Here is a 15,518-nt window from a genome sequence, read left to right on the forward strand (position 1 = left end):
ATCACCTAAGACTTTATTTCTTAACCATTTCATCTAAAAGTTAATGACTTGAAATTTTACGTTTATTTAGATTCAAAGTCTTTGGTCAAGTCACATGTTCAAAATAACTGAAATCCAAAGGAACTACAATGCAGTAGTTGTAGAGAAACACATCTGAACTACTATGATATAAAACTGTAATAAAATAGAAATTTCATGGACTTGAGAAAATAAGTAAAAAAAAAAAATCTATAAATTTAATGTAACCTCAATTAAAATCCTAACAGATTTCTTAAAACTGAAACTTAAAGCAAAAGCTGAAAAAATGTTCAATTGGAATAATGCAGAAATAACTATGACAATTTTGAAAAAGTATAGTATTAGGAAATATGTGCTGATTAATATCAAAGTATATTTATAAAACTATATGACAGGATTGTCTGGGCTTAAGAACTCACAAATAGATTAATGGAATAGAAAGGTCCAAAAAATGACTCACACATATGGGAAAATGTATCTGATAGAGAAGATGTTTCCTATCTGTGCAGAATTGACTGGAGTTAGGATATTATGTAATTCTTTTGGAAAGAGGAATAAAGCACCAAACATTAAGATACCATTAGCAAAGTTAACAGACTGAAGGAAACAGAATGAGGGAAAATATTTGCCACACACATTTAACACAAAAAAAAACCTGAGAGAATTTATAAAAGAGTTCCTAAAAATTTTGAATTAAAAAAAATAACCCCAGCCCCAAATGCCAAAATAATATAAAGAAATAATTCCCCCAAGCAGAAATACTAAAAGCTGACAAACACACACACACAAAAAATGATCAAGAACAGGCTTGCTAGGAATCAGAGAAATGTGAATTAAAATAGGCTGTCAGTTGTTAATAAACTGGCAATATATTAAAGATGGAGAATTCTCAGTGTTGGCCACACTGCAGGAAAATAGGAACTCTCTATACTGTTGGAGACGTGAGTCTGTACTTTGCCAGTCCGGTAACTTTTAGAAGGTCATTTGGCATTATTGAAGTTTAACAGGAGTTTCTCAACAGGTTAAACATAGTAGAGTTATCATATGAGTGCAGGACCAAAGAAAAGGAAAAACATATATTCTCACAAAAGTTCCTGACCACATTATTCATGATGGCCAAATGGAAGGAAGTCAAATGATGAATGAATGACTAAAATGTGGTAGGTATAACCACACAATAGAATTAATCAATAAAAAAGAGTAAAGTGCCAGTATATGCTAAAACCTGGGTGAACCTTAAAAACATTATGCTAAGTGAAAGAAGCCAATCACAGAAGATCAGATGTTGTATGGTTCTCTTCATAAGAAATGTCTAGAATAGGCAAATCTATAGAAACACAAAGGAGATGAATAGTTGCTAGGAGCTGAGGGGGAGGAAATTATGAGGAGTGACAGCTAACGGGTACAAGGGTTCTTTTAGGGGTGATAAAATATTCTAAAATTGAAGCAGTGATGGCTGTACAGTTCTAATATTGAAAACCACTGACTTGTCCACTTTAAACAGATAATTTATATGATATGTGAATTATTTCTCAATAACCCTATGTGTGAAAAAAATTAACACATGCCAAAATTTGTAACACACATTTTACTTTTAGGAATCTATCCTACAGGACTTCTTGAATATGCACAAAAAGACATACACTTTAAAAAATGTTTACTTCAGCACTGCTTATAATAGCCCAAAATACAAACCATCTAAATGTTCACTGTAAGTAAACTCAAAGCAAATGACAAACTCAGAAAAAGCGTTTACTATGTATGACAGATAAAGTATTGATATCCTTCATCAAGATGAGTGCCTAATATTTCAAGTTTCACTTGAAACTTGCTGGTCTTTTTTCCTGGCATACACATAAGCATCCAATTTCTTACTCAATGCCATACTGACAATTAGTGCTAGAAAAATACTTTTTAAAAAATAAGCTTTCCTGGTTTGTTCCACTCTAAAAAATACTCTTCATAACCTAATCTCAACTCTACTGTTGATTACACTTTTATAATAATTTTCTCTCATAATTCCTTTTTCTTTTTAAATTTATTTATTTTTAGAGACCGGGAAGGGAGGGAGAAAGAGAGGGAAAGAAACTTAAATGTGTAGTTGTCTCTCATGTACCCCCTACAGGCAACCTGGCCTGCAACCCAGGCATGTGCCCTGACTGGGAATTGAACTGGCAACCCTTTGCTTCACAGTCCAGTACTCAATCCACTGAGCCACACCAGCCACAACCCTTTTTCTATTTCTTATTAAAGCAGTAGATTCAACTCCTTTCATACTTTTATATGCCTCTAACATGTCCATTCTCTCAGCAGATTTTAAATCTCCAGTTCTCCCAATTTAAATCTTTCACACCTCAAAATGCCTTTTTCTTTTCTCACCACATTCTTTCCTCCTGTTTTAAAAGAATTGTGCATCTTTCCAAGGTTATTGTTATTCTGGATCCCACTTAGTATCTCTTCTATTAAAAGAGATTGACTTCCCCTGGCCAACAATTTAGGGGATCTATCCCTTAAAACAAAAGAACTATGTACATCACCCCTTGGCCTTGTTACGAACAAGTAACTGAAATCTTATCATTCCATCCTTTCACTAGCAAACTTACTTACTTATGATGCTAAAATATTTACTCTCTATGATTGGGCTTTTATCTCAATGGGTCTTTTAAAGCAAAGACCTTGCTAATTGCTAAATTCATATGTACTTTTTTTTTAATTGAATTTATTGAAGTAACATTGGATAAATAAAATTATATAGTTTTCAAGTGCACAACTCTACAATACACCATCTGTATATTGTACTGTGTTCACCACCACCACCCCTACCCCCCAAAAAACTCATGGACACAGATGGACACAGACAACAGTATGGTGATTACCAGAGGGTCAGTGAGGTGGAGGGAGGTAAAGGAGAGTAAAGGGGAAATAAAGGTGACAGAAGGAGACTTGACTTTGGGTGGTGAACATTCATAGCCTATTCTTAGTCCTCATTCTCCTTGAGTGAGATGTAAAGCATAGCTCCTTCACTAACTCTACATGACAGACAAGAGTCTTTGGATTAAATTCTCAGTCTGTTTCTCTTATCAATGAAGCAAATTTCCTCTTAGGACTACTGTGAAATGTAATAAATAAATTTATTCCAAATCATCTTTCATTACTTCACTCAAGATTCTGTTAAGTGTAGCATATAAGGCAGTATATTAAGATTAATATATTATAATATTAATAAATATATGCTGGTTATATGGAATCAGATATTCGTGGTTCAAATCTCAGCTCTATTTACTAATGCGCATAAAAAAGTGGCCACATAACCTGACAAGCTAAGTGCAGGCCTGCATGGTGGCCCTTATAAACTCAGAAGCCTAAAGTAACCACATAGGGTGGTCTGAAATTAAAAGCAAGTAACAGTGGGTAGTCATATCCTGACCAGTGTCTTTCTTGACAAAGGTCAACCCTTACCTTAAGTGAGCCTGTCTGTCTTTTTGCATCTCCAATAAATACCTTTGGAATGTCAGGGCAATCCCCTTTTTCCAGACCTCCTAGGGCACAATCTCCCACCAATAAGTTTCTTGTTCTCCCACATCAATCTCTGTGTGCTGTAACTGTTAACTGTTAACTACCCCGTACCCCTCAATGTAAAAGAACTGCCTGTTTTATTTTTCATCCAGTCTCAGAGATTCCCTGCTTTGATTTCTCCCCACTCCATAATCTACTACCAATGAATTTTACATAACTCTCCTTACAACTCCTCCCTTGATTCTAATTATAAAATAAGTTGCAAAATTGTCATTCTCCTGAGCATGTTCTCAATTCATTGAGATTTTACTTCCCAGCAATTCCCACTAGCTACAGACTCTTTCTCTTTTTCTCTCATCCATTCATTCATTCTCAGCTGGAGCCTGAGCACTGACATATTTTCAAGCTCCCCAATTGGCATCCGTTTGGCTCAAATTAATTCCAAAATGCTCACAGGTTTGGACGTTTCTTACGTTGACATTAAGCTGCATGAAATGAAAAAAGATATTCAATGACTATGTGCCTCAGTTTCCTCTGTTCTATGACATTCACAGTTAAAAGAACGAAGTGAGTAAATGGAAATATACATATATATAATTACTAAGTACTAAGAATAATGTTTGGCATTATTATATAAATGTTTGCTACTGCTGCATAATGAGCATTCTTAATCAATAGCTGTAACTGCTCTTCTAAGAAAATGAAACACTTGAGGACAAAGTATGTCTTTCCCACTGCCAAAACATATACAGTGGCTTCAAGTGAACTTGCCATGATGTTTCTTTCATGTGTTCATTAATTCAATAATTAATATATTCCCTCATCTATATAACTAGTTGCTGAGGTCGAGACTAACTGCTCTCCTGCAGTCTCTCCCACAGAGGCAGTGGTGCAGCAGGAGAAAGTGCTATGGTGGAATGAACATGGGCCTTGGGTGTGATCCATGCAGCAAAGTCTCTGCTGTGCGATGCTGGGCAAGTTACTCAACTGTCTCAGCTTCATCTTCTATGACTATAGATTGAGCTTATGAAGACACATAGCAAAACATACTGCTTAGCACACCAAGTACATAAATACTAGATGATCTCTTTGTTTCTTTCTTTGCCAAGACTGTTTTCATCTCATTACCTCTTACCTGTCAGGACTACCTGCTTTTGAGATGTCATCCCATTCAATACATTCTACAAACTGACAGATTAATGTTGTTCTAAAAGTCTTATGTTGTTGCTCTTTTGAAACGTCTTCAATGAATCTCTTCCTAGTGCTTGCCAACTAAAGTTTAAAACTTCTAGGAATTTAAAATCCTGTGTTCTTACCCAACCCTACATTTATGCTGTTTCACTTTACCAGTCTCCTTCACAGTTCCAATGCTCTTATCCATTGGATCCGAAACCTGACTGTACCAGAATCATCTAGTTGGGGTCACTTGAAAATTATCATGCCTAGGCCCCACTAGCTACAGACTCTTTCTCTTTTTCTCTCATCCATTCATTCATTCTCAGTTGGAGCCTGAGCACTGACATATTTTCAAGCTCCCCAAATGATAATGTAGTCAGGATTAGAAACCACTGCTCCACCCTGGCTGGTATAGCTCAGTGGATTGAGTGAAACCAAAATGTCACTAGTTCGATTTCCAGTCACAGCACACGTCTGGGTTGCAGGCCATGTCCCCAGTGGGGGTGTGCGAAGAGCAGCCACACGCTGATATTTCTCTCCCTCTCTATCTTCCTCCCTTCCCCTCTCTAAAAATAAATAAATAAAATCTTTAAAAAATAATCAAATAAAAAATAAAAATAAATAAAAAACATTGTTCCAATCAGGCTGATCCACCTTCCTGTCTTGAACCATAACCTGTACTTTTCCCAAAATACCCTCTTACTCATTCCATCTGGCCCCATTAAAATGTTAACTCCTATATAAAATCTCTTCCTTTACCCCAACATAAACACAGTAAAGAAAGTTTTCTCTTTCCTCTGAACTTCTGTAATAATTGATTTCAATATGCTTCATTTTACCTTGCACTATAGTTATTTGTGGGCATGTTCTTGTTTCCCCAAACTAGGCATTTGAGGGAAACTTGAATTCTTCTTATGACAAGTTGAGGCATTTCAGAAATTTAATCTTAATCCCTACAACATTCCCTCCTTTAAGGAAGGTATAAACTCCATATTTTATGAGTAAGGAAACTGAAACAATGAGAAATGGCTTGCCTAAGGATTTTAACCGTAATTATAATTTTTCTTTGTATATTACACATTCTACAGCTTCCTCCCTATTGTAAGAGCAGAAAAACATCCAATAAATGCTGAATGGCTATAAAGTTTTTATTTTAAGTTTGGTGACTGAAAACAAATTCAACTTCAACTCAACATTCCTACCAGTTGAGGGAAAATGAAAGAAATACACCCTGGCTATCTTCTTTTCCAAAAGAATTATTTCAAAGTCATTGCTTAGTTCTGATATTTAAACTATTCTTAATATAAACCTATGGCAAGGCAACAGCTCTGAAAGCCAGTATTTTAAGAAACAGAAAAGGATGAATTTGTACATATCAAGAACCAAAACTTGAATAATTGACTAATATTCTGTAAAGATAGTACATGACAAGAAAAAAAAAGCCTATAGGTGGCTGGGTGAGGAAATGCCTAGGGAAACAAGAAGAATATTCTGGTTCTGGGAAAAGGAGAGGCCTGGGAGCATCTACAAAATGTGTAGAAAGAAGGAGCTTGCTAACTAGTACCAAGAGCCAGAGCAAGGCACAGAAGTCCAGGTGGAAAGAGTTCTGAGCCACACCACACAGAGTCTGAACAGAGGCCAGGTGGGATGAGACCTCCAGTAAAGTTCAGCAGGAACCAGATACCCCCTCCCTAATCTTCTCCTATGACGTAAGATACCTCAGTGCCTGGAAACCATTGAGAGAAGAAGGAAGAGGAGATGTGCAGAGGGCATCGTGGGGAGGGTGGGGAGAAACCTGCACATCACTCCAGAGAGACTGACATCTTTAACTGGCAGGATGAAGTGCTTTCAGCTGTCAATCAGAACGAGGATTCAGGAAAAGAGGAGGGGCTCAATCACAAAAGTTGAGCAAGATAACTTGAGTAGTTATTTGCCTGTGAATATTAGTGTTTAAATGTTGACCTTTACCAGAAATTAGTAAAATCGGGTTCTCACCCTAACCTCATCATGAAGTGAATAATTTCCTTATATTATCTAATGTAAGGAGGGAGGGTAGTTCTTAAATTTCTTAAACAGTAAAATGAAGGGATGGATAATGCCAAAGCACTTCTTCATTCTAAAGTTATACAATTTTTTTAAATTTATTTATTATTTGTGGGTGGCATTGGTTAATAAAATTATACAGGCTTCAAGAGTATAATTCTATAATACATCAGCTTTATCACACAATGTGTGTTCACCACCCAAGTCAAATCTCCTCCATCACCATATATTTGACCCCCTTTTGGTTGTAATTGCAGAAGGACTGCTTTTTTCATTTCTTTTTCTGAATTCCACTGTTAGTATATAGGAACGCAGTGGATTTTCATACATTGATTTTGTGTCCTGCAACTTTATTCTATTTATTTATTGTTTCTGATACTGTTTTGGAGGAGTCTTTAGGGTTTTTATATACAGAATCATGTCACATGCAAAAAGTGACACTTGTACTTCTTCCTTCCAAATCATTTGGATGCTTTTTATTTTTCTCTTGTCTGATTGCTCTGGCCAGGACCTCCAAAACCACGTTGAAGAAGAGTGGTGAGAGAGGGCGTCCTTGTCTTGTTCCTGATTTTCCCGGGAAAGCTTTCAGTGTTCCACTACCAAGTATGATACCGGTTGAGGGTCTGTCATATATGGTCTTTATTACGTTGGGGTATTTTCCTTCTATACTCCGTTTATTGGATATTTTAATCATAAATAGATGTTGTTGCTTGGCAAATGCTTTTTATGCATCTGCTGTTAAAATCATATGATCTTTACCCTTTGTTATGTTAGTATGGTATATTACAGTGATCAATTTGCATATGTTGCACAATTCTTGCACATCTGGAATACACCCTACTTGGTTGTATTGTATTATTTTTTTTAATGTATTGTTGTATTTGATTTGCTAGTATTTTCTTTAGGAGTTTTGATTCTGTATTCATCAGAGACATTGGTCTGTAGTTGTTTTTAGTGTTATCCTTGTGAAGTCTTGGTAGCAGTGTTTGCCTCCAAACACTGATAGCCCAAGTTTGCCTCCAAAAAATATGTTCTATAGGTTATGGTGACTTCAAAACTATAAAGGATTTTACTATTATAAAGCACTTATCATTTTAAAAACTTTTTAAAGATTTTTTATTGATTTTAGAGACAGAGGGACAGAGGAATGGAAGGGGGGGAGAGAGAGAAAGATCAATTTGTTGTTCCACCTATCCATGCATTCATGGGCAGATTCTTGTATGTGCCCTGACCCTCAACCTTAGAGAGAACCCACAACCTTAGTGTATCAGAATGATGCTCCAGCCAGCAGAACTACCCGGCCAGGGCTAAAGCACTTATCTTAACTTCCAAGTAACGCAAGCCATTAAACAGATGTCTAGCAACCAACTATGTTCTAGTGAAGTATTAATCATAAAAGAGATCAACACACACAAAAATATACTTACTCATTCCTGAGCATTCTCTATCACCATCCCATACATTAGAAACAGCATGTCCCGTCAATAGGAGGTTAATCAAACTTTGGCTATTAATAAAAGTTAAAAAGTAATTAAAGTATGAATAAATGTATTTTCAAATAAAAAATTATTCTTATGGTAAGGCACAAAGCAATGACTCTTTAAATTATGTTGTTTATGAAACAAAGTTTAAAAAAACTTGACATCTTTCATTTTGTGCATTCAACAACTGTTAACTGTGTATCACTACATGAATCACCACAATGGTGCCTGTTGTTCTGTATTTTCACATAAATTTAACAACTTTATCCAACATACCACATTTAAATGAATAAAGACAGACTGATAATTTACTTAATATTTATAATCATCTTTTAAAATACATATATAAATGTTATTATTTTGTGTTTGATGGAACCTATGTGACCTCTGAGGCAGAAAGTTCTAAAGAGAAGTAATATAAAGTTCATAAATATGAACTTTTTTTAGAGTGAGCTTTCACTCTTTTATCAATTTTAAATAAAAGAGCTAGAAAAATACTTGGGAGAGAAGGCAGTTTCATACAGAAAAATAAGAAACAAAACTTTTCATCCACACAGGAAAGCCTTTATAAATAGCTAAGGATATACTTATTTCTAGTCAAAATGAATAAATTTCACTTATTCAAGTTTCGTTAATGGAACATCAAGTACAAGTTGTTACAATACTCTCATGCCATCTCGAAACAAAATATTTGCTACAACAAATGCACCACATACATCAACCTAAAGTGGAAACTGACATTGCATACGTAAGGAAAGCAATGCATAAAGCACAAGGCTGCTCAAATTCATAGACTTAATGCTCTCAAAACTGGCAAGCAAAATTTTCTGACTCTGTAGAACTTTATTCACTCTAAGTCAAGTTCTTAAAAATTAAAGTTCATTTGAGGAAATAATGAAGTTTAGCAAATTACCTGCCATGTCCGTACACAGGATCTATTAAAGGTTCAGTTGAATCTTCAATTTCATTTTTGATGTTTTCAATGCCCTAAAAAACCCAAATATTCTTGGCTTACTTCAAAAACTAGAAATGAAAATCACAGTAGTTTAAAAACTGAACAGTTCATTCTACACATTAATAAAACACAATTATTTAACTAATCCCCCCGCCCCGCCAAGAATTTAAAAGATTTGAATAAGGGGTGCATTTGAGATGGTAATGGAAATTTCCCCAAGAATATCTTTTTATTTTCTTTCATGGGCTCTATATAAAGAATACAGGTAATAGATCTAATGTTGACTAACACGTAGAGAGAGAGAATGCTTAAGTTTCAAGAGGAAGAAAGAGAAAATTATTTAACCCAAAAGTTGGTATTTATTTAACTTTAGGCTAAATTGAAAACTAATATACCTGGCTAAAGCATGTGCTATATTTTCCTAGGGCATTTAAAAGCATATTGGTACTAAATACATACCAATAAATTTAAATCCAAAAGCTTTGGAGATAATAAATTTAAATCCAAAAGGTGTATTGATAGACATAATAAATTTAAATCCAAAAGGTATAACCAATACATAAGAAAATGAAAGGTTTGCTTCTGATTGTGTATTCTCACAAGTACTGGTAATTTAAATGTGTACTGACAAAAATATAAATTAAGAGAGCCAGGAAGCTTCTTATTTTCTTGAAAACAATTTTATGATATTTTTTAATCCCCAAAATGGCATCCAAATCCTAAAAGGTCTAGATACTGGATCACTACAAAAAGGCCTAGGCATCTTCACTTGATCAGCTCCGAAACAACAAAGATAATCTGCCATTTGTTGAGCTACTCATTTAACTTCAACCATTGGTTCTATCAGATTACAGTCCACTTCTAAGGATTAATGAGATTATTAATCAATGATCAAAATATGTAATGCCTGTGTAAGTACATGTAGGAGGGCAAAACAAGCATGAGATCCTGCACCTGCCCTCCTTGCAAACAACACGACAAAGCAGGCTCTGATACAGCCAAAATGAACCACAGGAACAAGTGACACACTCATCAGGGAGGGAAGGGCCATCATTTCAAAGACAGGCTCAAGGAAGAACAACTAACATGATGGTTTATTGGCTGTGAAGGGCAAGAGACAGAGGAAATATCACGAGCCTTGAGCATAAAAAAACTGCCAAACAATGAATGGTTAAGATGAAGGCATAAGAAGCCAGTTACCTTAGTTCGACACCACTGTCATTCACTGCTTCCAACCAACTACAAAATACTTTTGGTGCTTTCACTTAAACATCCTCCTAAGTGTTTTTAAATTTCTAAACTTAAAACATCCTTCTAAATATGCTTCTTTCCTTTTCCATTCCCACCGTCGCTGCCCTAGCTTAGGCTCATCTATTTCAAAACCACTTTTCTAGTTTCCCTGAACCTCCATGTGTTCTCCACACGCCAACTCCCTCCAGCACAACTCTTATCCCAATTTACAGAATCTTTTATTAACAAAACCATCTTGCTACTTCCTTGTTGAAAATTCTTGTTGTGTACTCATTTTGGCCACATGAAATCTAAACTGTTTTTCCATAATATACAAAGGCCTTCATAGTCCAAGCCTTATCTACATAACTGCCCAGCCTCATCTCCCACAGTTGCCTTCCTGGTGTATTATGCCACAGTCGTACGGAGGTACCTACTTAAGGTTCCCCAGACATGTGTTACACCCCCAAGTGGCCGTACATTTATACTTGCTATTCCCACTGCTTGGAAAATCTTCCCAGAGCTCTTTCATCTAGAAAATTTTGCCTCATCTAAGTTCTCCTTTGACTACACCAAATAATCTTAGGCATACCAGTACTGTTTTCCCTTCATGCTTTGTCCACACAACACACACACACACACACACACACACTGCCATAATGGAAATAGTTAATGTGTGTCAATTGTTCTTTATGACACCAAAGAGGAATCATTAAACACAAGTATATCCCACGTTATAAGTCCAGCACTTAGTAGAGAGATACTCAGTAAACACTTGTCCGATATAAGAAGTCTGACTGTAGACATGGTGAATCTAGCAGGATAACTGAGATTATCAGGCTACTGCAGACATGAGACTCCGGCTGTACGTACTGGATTGAAACACAGAAGGGTAAGCTGAGAGGATAAACCACCCATAAAAGAAGCAGAGTACAGAACCTAGGGACAGAAATTTTTGAAATATGAAAGCTTAGTAGAGAAGAGAAAGAACCAGGAAATAACAGGTAAAGAAGGAAAGAAAGATATAAACAAAAAAGTAATTATGGGACGCCACAGAAAGAACATTGTACAATGATTTATTAGCTAAGTTAAGAAAGGGAGGAGAGGTTAGAAAGACCTTCTAGCAGGTTAAGGTATCAATTGCCAGGCATTCCTAAGAACAAAGAAACTAAAATTCAGAACTAAGAACTCAGAAACTAAGAACTGAGTACACTTCATGATTAGTACATTACTGATAACCTTTGCAGTCCAGAAGACCATGAGTGAAAGTAACTTTCAAAGTGGTTAACAAGTGAGTGATGAGGAAAGAGAATTATTATCAGCATGAGAGTTTTTAAATTTATTTTTAGACAGAGGAGAAGGGAGGGAAGGAGAAAGGGAGGGAGAGAAACATCAATGTGTGATTGCCTCTCACATGGCCCCTGTTGAGGACCTGGCCCGCAACCCAGGCATGAGCCCTGACTGGGAATCGAACCAGCGACCCCTTGGTTTGTAGGCTGGTGCTCAATCCACTGAGCCACACAAGCCAGGGACTGCATTAAGAGATGTTTATTCTGAGATTTAGAAACAGAACCAAGAATAATTTTCCTCATAGGAGAAGAAAATATACTAAAGTCAAACTAACAAAAACCAGCAGAAGCATCTTCTTAAACACACCTTTGTCAGTAACACAGAATACAGAAAAAGCAATACTCCAAATTTGTTTCCCCACATTGAATACTGGTCCAAGACAGCATCTTTTAATTCGGATAAACTTCTGAATGATCTTTTTCTGGAGGGTGAAAAGAACTAAGTATTAGTACCATCCTGAGGCATACTACATTCATAAATGGGAAAATGCTTAAACTGTCTTATACATCAAAATGTATACATACAAATAGATTTTTGCAAGTGTCTCAAATATTCAAACACAAGTTTAGCCATTAAGAACAAAAGCTATTGCTGACAACTGTCCCTGTATATAACACATCTCATTAAGGTAGAATGTCTACTTTGTAGGGAACCTCATCATCTCTTAGGTGCACTGTCTGGCATTGATAAATTCTTCACTAATTATACTGGTATTTAGGAATAAAGTGGCCCTCTTCTGAGATGAGCTTAAGAACAAACAAAACTTGACTTCTGTACCTTTGTAACTTCTTTTAAAAGAAATAGAAGTTTTATTTCAAGTCAAATGCCACTATACTGCTATCACTATAGCTATCCTTACTGTCTATTTTGTTAAAAAATGTTTAAAAGCTCTAATGAAAACATGGCACTTTTAATGAAAATTATAGAAAGCATATTTTGGCAAATGATAAATAATAACTAAAATATTTATTCTACTAGAAACCATTAAACTCAGGACAGAGAAACATTCAGTTAAAATTACTTTTTATCATAATGATGAAAAAGTTTTTAATGTTATAAAAAGTGTATTTTGATAGTTAATTTAGGAATCCAAATAATTTAAGTACACATTTACAAATTATTTTTTTAATCTGAACACAAATTAATCCTCAGGCATATAAATCTAAATACCTTTCCCCAGTATGAACAGACTTAAAATGGCAATGTAAGTATTTTAAATGTCCCAATGTTACTTACTGAATTAATGCATGAAATCGCTCAAAGCCAAGCTCTTCGACAGCCAAGGCAGCTATACATAAAAGACACTTTTCAGCACTACACATGGCAAATAAATGACACAAGATACACACAGCAGGCTGTAAATATTTCAAGCAATCAAAATTTTCCCTCTTTCCTTACTCCCTTAAAATCCTGTTTGTTTTCAACTTCATTATAATATAAATTTATATTTCAACATCTTAGTTACCATGATTATAACTAAATGGACACAATTATAAGAGTGTAGAAGGATGGTTAAATAATAAACACTTCTTTTAATTCAGTTCAGAAAGTTTATAAAATGAGAAATTATTGGCAATCATAGCGCCACATCACTGTAATGTGTCCTGCACTTTTAAATACTCTCTTGATCCACAGATCCAAGTAAAATGACAAAACTAGTCTTCCTTTATATAGTATAAAATCTTTAGGTTTAATGCTTAATTGTTAAACAAGTATGTATAAAAAGGCACAGCACTCTGAAACTATACAGGTTCAACGACAGCTTTAAGTTTGTTTCCTCGTTAATTCATACAGTTGTTGAAAAGTTTGCAATAACTTATTTAGATTATGTGAATTAATGCTGTACAATTATAAATTTAAAAATTAAATAAAAATAAATCAAAGAAAGCACTTAAATCAGAGGCAATCTTTAGCACTTTCCCAGTGCCCGGCCCCTTTCCTCACTCAGTCCGCAGCACAGCCCTGTTGGTCCCCCCTTCCCAGAGGAGGCAGAGGGCTCCCAGGAGAGCCCTCCCATGTGCCCGCCCGCAGCTGTGAACAGCAGAGCTGAGACTGCGGCCCAGAGAGTCTTGGCTCCCCACAGGCAAAGTCGAATCCAAATGCCAACTCTAGTTGATCAAAATGAACAATTTCTTATGTGTATATGCATTTATGAAGCAGAGCGTAGTACTTAATTCTCACTATGGAAATTGATTCAGCAAGAATTCAAAATTTAAAAATTTTTATTTACAATTTAAAAGATCACAATATGCTAGCTTCTCAAAGTCTAGTTTCAATTTGCAAATGTTTCAAATTACTTTTTAAAATCTTTAAATAATCTTTTCATTTGTGTAGGAAACAAACTGAAATTGAACCTGAGTATTCACTACTGCAAACAATTGTGCGTCACCAGAAGCCAAAACTATACACACCACACAAGCCAGTGAAATAAATGTTTGCACAGAATGTAATATTGATAATGGGGAAAATATCACATTTAAAATTTCAGAAAAAAATTAAAATTCTATCTAACCTTTTCCAAACTGTACTATTACTCTTTCTGTGCCTGATTATCTAAATAATTTTACTGGGCATACACTACAAAAGTTGACATAGAGATAGTAATTTTAGAGAAAGGAGGCAAGCAAAATAAAAAGCTTAGCAGGCAGGATGGTGAAAAACTATAAAACACAAGAAAAAGAACATAGCTGGGAATAAAGGAAAGAATAGGTAAAGCAGATTGTTACATGGAATAAAATTTTAATGTAAGTTCATTACATTTGTCAACATCTAAGGGTAAATTCTCAAATTTTCAGTTAACAAAACTTTTTCAAAGTTCTATGATTATAAAAAAAACAAATTGTAAATCTGGTTTTATTCATGTCCACTATTAGAATGAGGCAAAGTAAACTGAAAGATTACTAAAATATGTTTTTCAAAGGGAAATTCACTACAGTAAGCCTACCTAAATTAGTTATTGAAGTCCCTACATTAACATTTTGTGAGGCCATTTAACATCACTATGGAATGTATAGCATAATCCATAGTAAGCACACAGTATATAATAAGATACCAATAAAAAATGTTATAAAAAAAGATCTTACTATTTTCTTACATTTCAATATAGTCTGGCTTTAAGCACCTAGTCTTTAAAAGAACTTTGAATTAGTTCAACTATTCCTGTTAAAATTTTGATCACCTTCATGAAACTCTTAAACATGCTTACATGCAACCCACCAAAACTGGAAAATATTTAAAACCAATCTTAATGCCATTTTTACTATTATCCTTGTGAATATGTCCCACTCATTTCCTTCAGCTGTATTATCAACTCTAAAAATATGTTAAATTTTTTGAAAGTTTATGTTGAAAGGCCTGAGAAAGCAACGCCACTGAAGTTAGTTTTAAAAATTCTTCCTGCAGATGCTCAGTCATGAGAATGCGCTGCTGCAACTGCAGCAGCACAGAGCAAACACTGACGTCACAGACACACTCCAGCTCCAGGGGGCAACAGTGCGTTGCAGACAGTCAGTCCTACAGGGAGAGCAAGCTGTATATCACAAACAATCAAAATTTACTTTCTGGAAGTCCACTAATTTCTTTGATAACCACTTCCATAGATGATCGTTAATGGAAAGCATTAGAGGGAGAGTAAGCCAGGTATTCAATATAAGCACTTGGAAATACCAATTATCAAAAGCCACCTACAGGCAAGACAGTTCCTGAACAGAAAAACAGAACAGCAACTCCTTTTATCCACTTCTGTACCA

General features: G+C 35.3%; 1 protein-coding gene across 4 annotated transcripts in view; it reads right to left on the reverse strand.

Annotated features, from left to right (window-relative positions):
• The window catches only part of MINDY3 (MINDY lysine 48 deubiquitinase 3), a 95,306-nt gene that overhangs the window by 65,079 nt on the left and 14,709 nt on the right, over positions 1–15,518 (reverse strand). For 2 of the 4 annotated variants that reach the window (XR_005068618.1, XM_037060760.1), the window contains exons 5-8: positions 13,006–13,057; positions 12,076–12,190; positions 9,148–9,221; positions 8,181–8,260 (exon numbers count right to left, since the gene is read on the reverse strand). Coding sequence is in view for 3 of the 4 variants with exons in the window: in XM_037060760.1 (XP_036916655.1) it covers positions 8,181–8,260; positions 9,148–9,221; positions 12,076–12,190; positions 13,006–13,057 (321 nt within the window). In the remaining variant the exon portion in view is untranslated. Of the gene's footprint in view, positions 1–8,180; positions 8,261–9,147; positions 9,222–12,075; positions 12,191–13,005; positions 13,084–15,518 lie in introns of all 4 variants that reach the window. The other 2 variants (XM_037060761.1, XM_037060762.1) reach the window with 2 other exon arrangements.

This window comes from Sturnira hondurensis, unplaced genomic scaffold (assembly GCF_014824575.4).
Source record: "Sturnira hondurensis isolate 20B ecotype Veracruz unplaced genomic scaffold, ASM1482457v3 Scaffold0012488, whole genome shotgun sequence".
In the NCBI taxonomy this organism is placed as follows: domain Eukaryota; kingdom Metazoa; phylum Chordata; class Mammalia; order Chiroptera; family Phyllostomidae; genus Sturnira; species Sturnira hondurensis.